Source organism: Limanda limanda, chromosome 13 (assembly GCF_963576545.1).
Source record: "Limanda limanda chromosome 13, fLimLim1.1, whole genome shotgun sequence".
In the NCBI taxonomy this organism is placed as follows: domain Eukaryota; kingdom Metazoa; phylum Chordata; class Actinopteri; order Pleuronectiformes; family Pleuronectidae; genus Limanda; species Limanda limanda.
In genome coordinates this window covers 15217121-15227559 of record NC_083648.1, presented here as the reverse complement: position 1 = coordinate 15227559, position 10439 = coordinate 15217121, and the positions used below count along the sequence as shown (strand labels likewise).

Below are 10439 nucleotides of genomic sequence, written 5' to 3'. Positions count from 1 at the left end.
TAGTTTTAGATAGAACAACAAATAGGTACCATATAACACATTTACAATACAACTAACATAACACACATGTTACATATAAGTCTTCAAATGAATTAAATCAGTCCAATTTTTTCTTTAAGGAAAAGAAAAGATTTACCATTTTCCTATTTTTGGTTTTATCAACTCTATTTTGACTACTGTTTAAATTGGTTTTTAAACTTTAACTTAATATTATTGTTTAGTTTCTATTTGAGTTATCTGTTATATCACTACAACAGAATTATAAATAGTTATATTAAGTTCTCAATTTATCTTGAATCAGGCCTATTTAAACATCTAGTTTTATTTTCCTATGTTAAACCTCAGCTAAACCAGTGAGTTGCTGGATAGCATTAGCACAGCACATCCATATGCTTAACCAACACAGGCAAAATAATATGCATGCAATGCAATACAATCAATATCAAGTATAACATTCAAATTTCAAAAGAACGCATTCTAAGCATTCTGTGAATGTAATGGTGTTAATCCAGTTCAGTGTGTGGTAACTGACGTGTTAACAGTTCAGACGGATCTTTCTTACGACCACGTTGTGCAGTTCGTATATTCCACTCGAGGTAGAAACAGTCTGTAGATCTGAGGTGTTCACTCTTACCTAGAAATGTCCAACGTTTACTTCTAGTTGAAGTAAGGGAGGTTCCTGTCAGTCCTACCATCAGCTGGACTGGATGGATGCTGGTGAAGAAAGACAGCTGCTCTCCTCCGATGGAAACAGGACTCCGTTCAGGGTGGTTACATCGCTGGGAAGGGTGTGGTAACTCGCCATCTTATCCTCTCCAGCGTGGAGCTAGGTCGTTAGCTCGGATGCTGCGACATGGATGCTCAACCCAACGTGCGCTCTCAGTAACTCTCAGTAACTTTTCAAATGTAAAACAAAACCACAGTCCAGGGACGTGGACAGAAAACAACTCAAAACACTTTCAGAAATAAAATAAAAGTTTACCACAAAACAAATCCAGTCTTTTTAGTTACTTTAGCTCACTGGTTGCAAACTCAAACAAGACTTTTTTTTTTTTTCTCTCTCTCCTCCACCTGCAGTTCACCGGAGCAGGAGGACTACCTTGGTTCTGATTGGCTCTTGCAACTGTGCTCTCTTAAAGCAACAGTGCACGTTATTTAACTTTCAAAACTGATTATATACAGAACTATTGTATTACTTTTAATATTCATTTTAATCAGATTAAATCATGGATTTCATAACTAATATAAACTTAACTCAGGTCACTTTTAATACTATTTATTCACTTATTTATATTCTAATCATGTTTCTTTTACCTGGGTTACATATACAGCACACAACGCTCTTTTGGGAAACACTTTTATCCTGCTTGTATCCGGTGACCTGCTCATGTACGTAACCAGTCTTTACCGGGAGAACAGATTAGATTACCTACTGGTGTATACCTGTGAAAGTCTGCAGAACGTATTGATCCTGTCCATATCTAGCAGTTGGCTGGTTTCCACTTGGGACTGCTGTTGCTCTTTGTAGATATAGTTTGTTTGTTTGGGTACAGATAAGTTTAAAGTAATTGAGAATGACCCATATCACCTCTGCCGGGGGGTTTCTTCAGAGTCTGACTCCTTTTCAATTATATGTCGGTCTTTTTTCTGTCCTCTGAGTCCTTTCTCTCACATTAAGTAATTTCTCTATCAGGCTGGCAAAACTAAATTAACCCACAAACTCTAATCCAACCTCCTTCTTGCAAACCGGCCCTCCGCAGCGTGCACTTCTGTGTGAGTGGCAGGAGGTCCAATCTGGGGCTGGATGATAACACCAAGTGGGCGGACGGTGAGTCTGAAGCAGCAAAGTTAGTCAGACGTATGAAGAACCTGTTTTATGTCTCTGCAGAAAAAAACTTTACCCTCTAAAAAGCCTCAGCAAAGCGGCTCAAAGAAGAACTGGTTGAGTGACGGAAATAACTACAAAAGTCCAGCGGTTTAATGAAGCCGGGGAAATTGTGACCTACATGTAAACTGGAGTTAACATTTGCTGGAGACAGAGGTGTCATAGTTTTCGCTTTTGGTTCAGGAACGTGCCTGTGTTCCATGTGACGTGTAAATGTGAACTTGCCTGACTTTTCCTGTCTAGCACCAGCACATTTTTGGGATATTTTGAGCTCTCCTGTGAACTTTCCGCTGCTTAAGAGGGTTTACTTTACTCAAACAGCCTCAGAGATTTATTTAAACATCTTAAACCTTAACACAGCATGTGGCTTGGGACTTGTTTATAGAGTTTACAGGGGGAAAAAAGCATCCCCTCTGTGGGCTAACATCTTAGCAGCTGCTTGCTTTTAACGAATTGAACCAGAAAAACTAAACTCATCTATTAACAAGAATGACACACAGTACAGAGCTTACCTCAGCAAACTCTTAATACCCTTAATTGACTTAACAGTTTATAGTTTTACGAGTGATAGGTATTAAATACTGTGGTATATACAAACAATCAGAGCTGTGTTTGAAACAGATGAGTGACGTCCAGACCATAATAAGAAACTAATTCAGTGATTTATTCAGATTATCATCAAAATTAAGGAAACCAATATTTTAAAGATCATCAGAGAGCCTTGAGAGCTCTCTTCCATCTGTGTGTCTGTATTTTCAGACAACCTGAGGCCATTTGATGTTTTCACCGTCTGTCAGTAAGACGAGTCTTGTTGAAATAATCAGAGCAGATTCCTTAGAAACAATCTCTAAAATTCCTGGGATTCTGAGGTGTAACATAGCGGCGGATTGAAACATCTGGGAAATGATGCCAAGAGAAGGGGAGAGCATATACAGAGCCTGTGTGTGTGTGTGTGTGTGTGTGTGTGTGTGTGTGTGTGTGTGTGTGTGTGTGTGTGTGCGTGCGTGCGTGTGTGTGTGTGTGTGTGTGTGTGTGTGTGTGTGTGTGTGTGTGTGTGTGTGTGTGTGTGTGTGTGTGTGTTGCTGTAATGCTGACGTCAGAGCTGCGTCTGTGCACGCACTGGAGAGCAGGACATCCTGTGGAATTGTTCTCGGCGAGGCCTGCCTGATGAATGTAAACTAGCGACCTCTCCCTTTCAGTATGACACCCTGCCATAGAAATGCATGGGGGGGACGGGTGAGGGTCTTGGGGGTATAGTCTCAGGGAGGGAGGGAGGGAGGGAGAGAAAATGGCTCCATGGGACGTAGAGTTCCTCCAGTCACGTAAAAGGAGAAAAGACCAAGAAGGGATGAGTGTGGGATTCCTTTTGAATTCCAATGAAGCTGTGCTCTTAGATTTCATTTTCTGCATGTCCACGCGACAGTATCCTCAGGGATTTAACGAGCATAGATCTAAGAAGCGTCTCACAAAGGGAAGCAGAAAAGGAGAGAAAAGAATACATGCTTTTTTTCCCACACACTGATTGACAGAAGGGACACAATGATAAGAACACTACATGTTTCATAGCTCTATGGAGCGTCTCATACAGACAGAGACGATGATTCCAAAACAAGGGAAGCAGAAAAGGAGACTAAATAATAAATACAGTTTGTCCCACACACTGATAGACAGAAAATACACAAAGATAACATCACAACATGTCTGCATTTAGGAGAGGAGTGAGTGTGGGGGCAAGGGACGGGAGGAGAGGAAGGTTATATGGGAGAGGAGTGACGCAGGCTGTACAAAGCGGGGGAGTTATGGGTGCATCTATTTTTAGCAGCAGCGAGGAGACACATATTAGCTGCATTTCTCTGCCCACCTCCCGAGTTGCTTCACTCCAGAGCAGCTCCTCTCCTGCGGGCATCATGTGACAGGTGCAGCCCGAGGCACTGCTGCCGTGGACACAGGCTGGACACGAATAAAGCAGAGGATGTGGACGTCTGCAGAATACAAATAACACTGTGGTCTGAGCAGTGAGGATTATCCAGCATCCATATATGTGCATGTGATGGGTGCTTCCCTGGGCATGGTGGGACGTGGCTCCAGCACCCATGTGACCTTGAAAAGGAAACAACGAAGGAGAAGGGATTGAGAACGTTCTTTAAACACACAGATTTGATCTTAACTGAACAATAAGAGTATATTTCAGAATGATTATATGTTTGGAAGCAAGATGACACAAAAACATCTGAACAGATTTCCATTTGAAAGGTCTGGGCATGACCCAATAAGAACCCTTTAAATGTTGCTCCATATCCTTACATTCTTGTGGATTTCTTACAGAATAATTCATGGATCTTGATGAAGAAAGCCAGGCATATTAAGTCTGCAATTTGTAAAGATTTATTTATATAGATCCAAATACAGATTTGATTTCCAAATATATATGCTTTGGAGGACAGGTGTGTAAATAAAAGTTTGTAGTTTATGTTGCACAAGCTCACACATTTTTACTATGTTGGCTTGTTCTTCATATCCTTTATCCATAAAAACTGTCTCAACAAAATTTGTATTTTTATCTATATATTATAGAAAATAAGGTAATACATATATATTTTGCCTTTCAACCTGACTTACCTGTGTATCTCTCGCCCAGTGTCTATGTATCCTTGCTAAAAAGAAGATCCAGATGTACTGATACTGGTTTTATGATCAGTGAGCTCAGGTTTCACAACTCAAGGTGATGCCTTGTTTCACGCCACACTAATAGATTGACTGATGAGTCCGTGATTGATGTTACAATCATCCGTGTCCTGGAATTTGTTTTTACACATCAACTTGTGTGTCATCATCCAAAAAAAACCTCCAGGGCAACAGGGCAGTAAATATCCTCACAGGAGGTGGAATCCAAGATTTGTTTCTCATGATGCCTTGAGTCACAGTCAGTAATCCAGAAAAATGAATTATCTTGGAGAAGCTTTTAGTAGTGAAAATATATTTAAACATTTAAAAACTGGCATACAGTCGATCATTTTAAATTAAAGATATTATGAGTAGATAATATCGACAGATATTTGAAAATCTAAAAATATTAGTAAAAATGTATTACCTATACAGTGCATCGACATTTGAAGTCTTAAAAAATATACACAGAATTAGAACTACTGATGTAGTCAATGATTTAATTAGTCAGGTATTAAAATCTTTAAAAAATTTGAATACAAAATGGATTATTGATGCAGACGATCATTTCATAAAACTGAATTCTTAAAAGATATTTATACAAAAATATTGATTGATGTGGAAGAACTAACATTTCCACATCCTGTACAAAATGTGTTGTGCTGTGTTCATTGCATCATTTATGAATGGTGAGTGTGGCACAAAGTAGGGTGGAGCCAGGTCGGGAATAACGCGTTTTGATTGGACAGCCCAGGCTGACTGTCCCCTCGGCTCTCGCTGATTGGCTGTGTGCCCAGACGGGCGGGGCTTGCAGGGAGTTGGCTGTGGTGTTTTACGCTCGGTGGAGTAAAGCTGCGTCTGTCAGACAGGAAGAGAAACTGTTGCGGTGAAATCGACCCATAATCCTCGTCTTTTATAGACATTCAAAGACGCGTCACAGTTTTTCACGGAGGAATGAGAATCACAACCCAGAATAGAAACACTGTCTCATCCCGTGTGAGTTGATTCTGGACCAGTCTGGTTTTATTAACTGGGAGGTTTCCCACTGTCAGCTCGATGGAGCAGCAGCGGAGGGACGTGTACGGCTGCGGGGCCGGAGGAGCCTCCACCGGTCCGTCCACCATGCGTCTGTCCATCACCTCCACCACCGGCAGCCCGGTGGAGCTCACCGTCCCCCGGGGAGAGACCGTGGAGGGGCTGAGGACACGGATCTCCCAGAGGCTCCGGCTGCAGAGGAACCGAGCCGTGCTGCTGCATAAAGACAGGTGGGCTGCAGACCCTGCATGCTGGCAAATCATTAAGTGTGTGTGTGGGTGTGTGTTTCTAGCTATAGTTATGAGGGCCAATTTTGGTTCTATAGCATAATCCTGAGGACGTTCTGACGTTGTGAGGACATTTTGTCTGGTCCTCACAAATTCAATTGCCTTTTGTGGGTTAAGACTTGGTGTTTGGGTTAGAATTAGGTTTAGGTTAGAGTTTAGGGTAAGGGGGCTGGGGAATGCATTGTGTCAATATGTGTCCTAACAACTATAGAGAGACATGCATGAGTGTTTGTGTGAGAGACTTGCATTGAAACTGTGTCCACATGATGAATACACATTGCCATACATCCAATAATACCAATATAACAAACCAGGCAGCTGACAGCAGGAAGACTGCAGGAGCTGGGAGTAGCAGATGGCAGCAAACTGACCCTGGTCCCTGTCATCGAAGCTGGTTTAGTCGTAAGTAAACCGATGCAAATCCTTCACTTGTCAACTAACATTTACACACGTACATCAGGCTTCATGGACATGTTCTGTTTTTACTGCCAGTGCTCCACTGCCAGGGCCGAGAGGACTGTGATGGACGTTTTGGAAAGTTTAACCGAATCTCAGGTGAGATTTTGATGTATAATGTAAAGGGCTCTGTATGCGGCAAACAGTTAGTAAGACAACTTGTTGAATGTGGTGCAGAAGTAACAGTCACGTCCTATGCATTGGTGTCACATATTTTGGGACAGGTCAGAAAATACCTCACACATTTCCAAATTTAAAACCATGACTGCTTTGTGTCGATACACTGTAATCTAAATGACCAAAATGGACATCATGTAGTTCTCACTGGAGAACAACAGCTCAGCTGAGAATGTACAGGAAAAGAAGATCCCACACATTCCTATGTGGAAAAAGGTGCAAATCTACATTCTGCAAACATCACACACACACACACGTTTGCGCAGCTATATCTTTTTTAGAACATTGCATCGATATCCATTCCCAAACCTTCATCATAACCTTAACCATTCATGTGACGTAAAGCAGGGTGATACTGCTTAAAGTTAATTTAAAAGCATAATTGTCAAGATTTGTTTGAATTCATATTTGATTTTTGATTATGAATTTGACCTGCATTTGAATACTTTTTTTATACTAACCCTCTGTTTTTAGTTATTAGTGTTACATTCACAATGACTGTCTTAAGGTACAATTTTTAAAATACATTCAGTGGTGTGGCTTTGCTGAAAACTAAAAAGCTAAAAGTATACAAGGAATAATCTTAACGTGCAGCTTACTGAATCAGGAGTTGTGCATGGACGATGGACATATAATTGACTGTGAATGAGTTTGGCCCCTTTAAGGCCCCTGATTTAGAAATATCTGCCCCTGGTGTTGTCAGTTCACCCAAACTCACTGTCACCGGCTGAAGTGTTTGTTTCCTGACTATCGTGCAGATCAGTGACTTCCTGTCTGGACACTCCCCTCTGACCATTAACCTGGGACTCGGTGCTCATGTGATGTACGTGCAGCTCCAGCTGTCGGCGCAGGATGTGAAGGAGCTGCAGCAGGACGGGGGCGTGCGAGCCCTGCAGACGACTGGCAGCATGAGCCCCCCCAGCTCTGCCTCCACTACCTCACCTGCTCCCCAAACCCCCTCACCTCCATCTGCTGACTCTACATCCCCGATCCAACACAGCTTTCAAAGACCCAGAACTTCATTAATCACAACAGCTCCCACCCCCCACTCATCCACCACTGTCCCTACTGTAAACTGCCAACAACGCTCATCTCTACCTCAATCATGTCACCCTACACACACATCTCCCTGTGATCCTTCTCTGCCTTCTGGTGGTCTCGGCTGTCCTCCACCAGCAGCCACACCAGTCTGCTCACCTGCTCCGACCGGCTCCAGTCCTGGACCCTCAAGCCCAGTGCCGGCCTCAACCTTCAAAACGGTTAGCTTCAAGTATTCTACTGCAGAAGTAAATAACATATCCTTCACAGAAAAACATTTAAAAAGTTAAGGAAACATCCAGTGGTTTCTAGTCCCATTTTATTTCACAGATGGGGAAACCAAGAGATAAACTTTCCCTTTTATCTTTTTCACAGACTAGTGATCATGCATCTTTAGCTGCAGAGCTGTGCAAGCAGCCAGGAGCCGTCATAGAGAGTTTTGAGAGCCACTCTCCAGGCGTCTTCTCCGGCACGTTCTCTGGTAAGTCTCTCTCTGTGGAAGCAGCAGAAAACACATCACACAGTAAAGCCTAAGCCTTCTACCAAGGCCCAACAGGCCTCTTATGAAACCACTGTTAACATGTCTTGAAACATGTCTGATTGTCTTTCATCAAGATCCATAATGATTCTCTGATAAATTCAGGGAAATTATGAAAGCACCTGATCTCACAATTTTTAAGAGAGGGATAGCAAACCCTGGATCCGGGGGGAAAATGTATGGGTTCTCTCTTTACCTGTATCGCATCCGTTCTCTCCAAATGTTGTAGTAATCCGTAAAATTTTTGTAATCTTGCTTTACAAACAAACAATGTGGTTGAAAACATAACCTCCTGTGCTACAAAGAAGCTCAGTTCTCCACTGTGTTGGTTTGAATTTTCCTTTTCATCCATATCATGCTCTCACTCTCTCTTTCCTCTCCTCTGCCCATCAGGAAGTCTGGCTCCTCACAGTCAGACTGGTTTCAGCCATCGGCGCCGTGGAGTCAGCATCATCCTCCAGATCCTCAGCGACCTCCTCAGAGCTGCCTGTCACCACCAGGGGGCGCCACCCACCCTGTCTCAGCGCCACTGTCCCGTTCTAAACAACCCAGTCAGGCCAGTGCTCACAGCAGAGGGGCCCAGCAGAGCGAGAGCCAAACCAGTGGTGACCCAGAGGGCAGAGCACTGCAGCACAGCTCCAGGTCCGCTTGACCAGATTTCATGTTAAAAACACAGAGAGCAAGCAACTGTGGCATTGAATATTGCAGGAATAACCCCCAAGAGTACAGTAGTTGGATTCCATCATATACTTACAGACAAAATATATAGTCCTTCAGTGAATCTCAGGGACAACGGCGAATACAAGGGTTCATACAAACAAAGAGAGAGTCTTAATCCAACACTTCACAACAGAAGTTCAAGAGGTTTGCATGACACTGACCAAAGTTTCAGTGCTGTGTTAATTTTCAAATAGCTATTCACACAGAGGAGTGGGAGAACTGTAAACCTAAGTGACCTCAGTGTCCTGTATGTGTGGTGAAGCCTACGAGTTGACCATACAAGCTTGACTTGACTTCTATCTTCTCTTGGACCCAGAGGATCTAAGAGGGTTTTTAGGGGGACTTATCTTATCTTATCTTTATGAGTGTGGGCAAATCCAAATAAATATCCACATCTACTGAACTTGAGTGTGGTTTCGTAAAGAAACAGTTGGGCCTTTGTGGAGGTCTGCACTCTCTATAAGCCATTTTAGTTACCTGCAATATGCGTTTTAATTATTTAGATTATTTCCTGGTTGCTTTCATTATCAATTTATTAATTCTCTCTCTTGGACTTACATGTGTGAACTTCATTTCCCATGAATACTTTCATAGAAAAGCATGTGTGTGTGTCCTATTCCACTTCTAACTCTTCCAACATGAATATATTTCTCATGATGATGCGACTCAGGGCAGAACCCACTTAAAGACAACTTACATTTGGAGTAGTATGTCTGACAGTTTATTTCTTGTCTGTCCTGTAGATAAGGAGAGTCCCGCCCCGTGCTCGTCCACAGAGGAGGATCAAAACTTGCAGTGTAAGCTCGAGCACCTCCAGTCTCTGATGCATCAGCGGCGCCTTCGCAGGCGGTCTCGAAGGAACTTGCACCTCTCACAAACGTCTCACCCGTACCAACAACGTCAACACCACCCCTAAAAGACCACTGGACACGAGAGGTCCACTCACTGTGACAGCTGGGCAGCTTACTGAAGAAAAGAAGCAACTAACATAGAAAAACCTTTGTGCAACAGGTGAAATAACAGTGGAGTAAACTCCCCCCAAAAAAAGATCAGAGGTTCTGTGCTTTGATTTTATACTTTGAGTATTTCTGAGGAATGTATTATTAAAAGATCTGAGGACTCGAGATTCCTTTGGTTGTCGTCACACTGATCTTATATCGTCTCCGATGTCATTGTTGTGTAGCATATGCCACAAAAGCTTAGGTGTAAATTTGTGTCTTGTTATGTGTCTGTGTTGTTTGGACAAAGACCGCTTGTTGTGTGTGTTTTATGTGTAAAATGCCTTAACTATACATGTCTTGAATGTAAACTGTATGTTTTGACCTATGTAGACGATGTTGCTCAAAATATTTTGCTCATGCTATTGTCAGAAGGAAAAAATATGCAAGGAATAAAGGAAGAGGTGTGAAAACCTGAACTCACTGAATTTATCAAGTCCTTTTCTAGTAGCCTATTCATCTACTGCTCTTTGTCATTGATAGAGACATTTCTCATGTTAATTCACTCAGGATTACTCGCCTATTCACAACTAACACAATCACACATCCATATCATATATAGGCCATATTAGGTAAATATATCATTTATTTTCCTACAGTATGTGATGATTTGGAAGCAATGGAAGGGATTACATCTGCAG

At 42.3% G+C, this 10439-nt stretch overlaps 1 protein-coding gene across 2 annotated transcripts; it reads left to right on the top strand.

Moving 5' to 3' along the window:
* The first annotated feature begins 5415 nt into the window (after positions 1-5415).
* On the top strand, positions 5416-10221 carry LOC133018313 (midnolin-like). 2 transcript variants are annotated; one of them, XM_061084634.1, is made up of 7 exons: positions 5416-5814; positions 6186-6273; positions 6364-6426; positions 7338-7763; positions 7918-8023; positions 8474-8722; positions 9544-10221. In XM_061084634.1, the coding sequence occupies exons 1-7, from the start codon at positions 5606-5608 to the stop codon at positions 9714-9716; spliced, it is 1314 nt and encodes a 437-aa protein (XP_060940617.1). In that variant the 5' UTR covers positions 5416-5605; the 3' UTR covers positions 9717-10221. The 2 variants fall into 2 exon arrangements, with proteins under 2 accessions (XP_060940617.1, XP_060940616.1); XM_061084633.1 differs by having other exon boundaries at positions 7263-7763.
* The last annotated feature ends 218 nt before the right edge of the window (positions 10222-10439 follow it).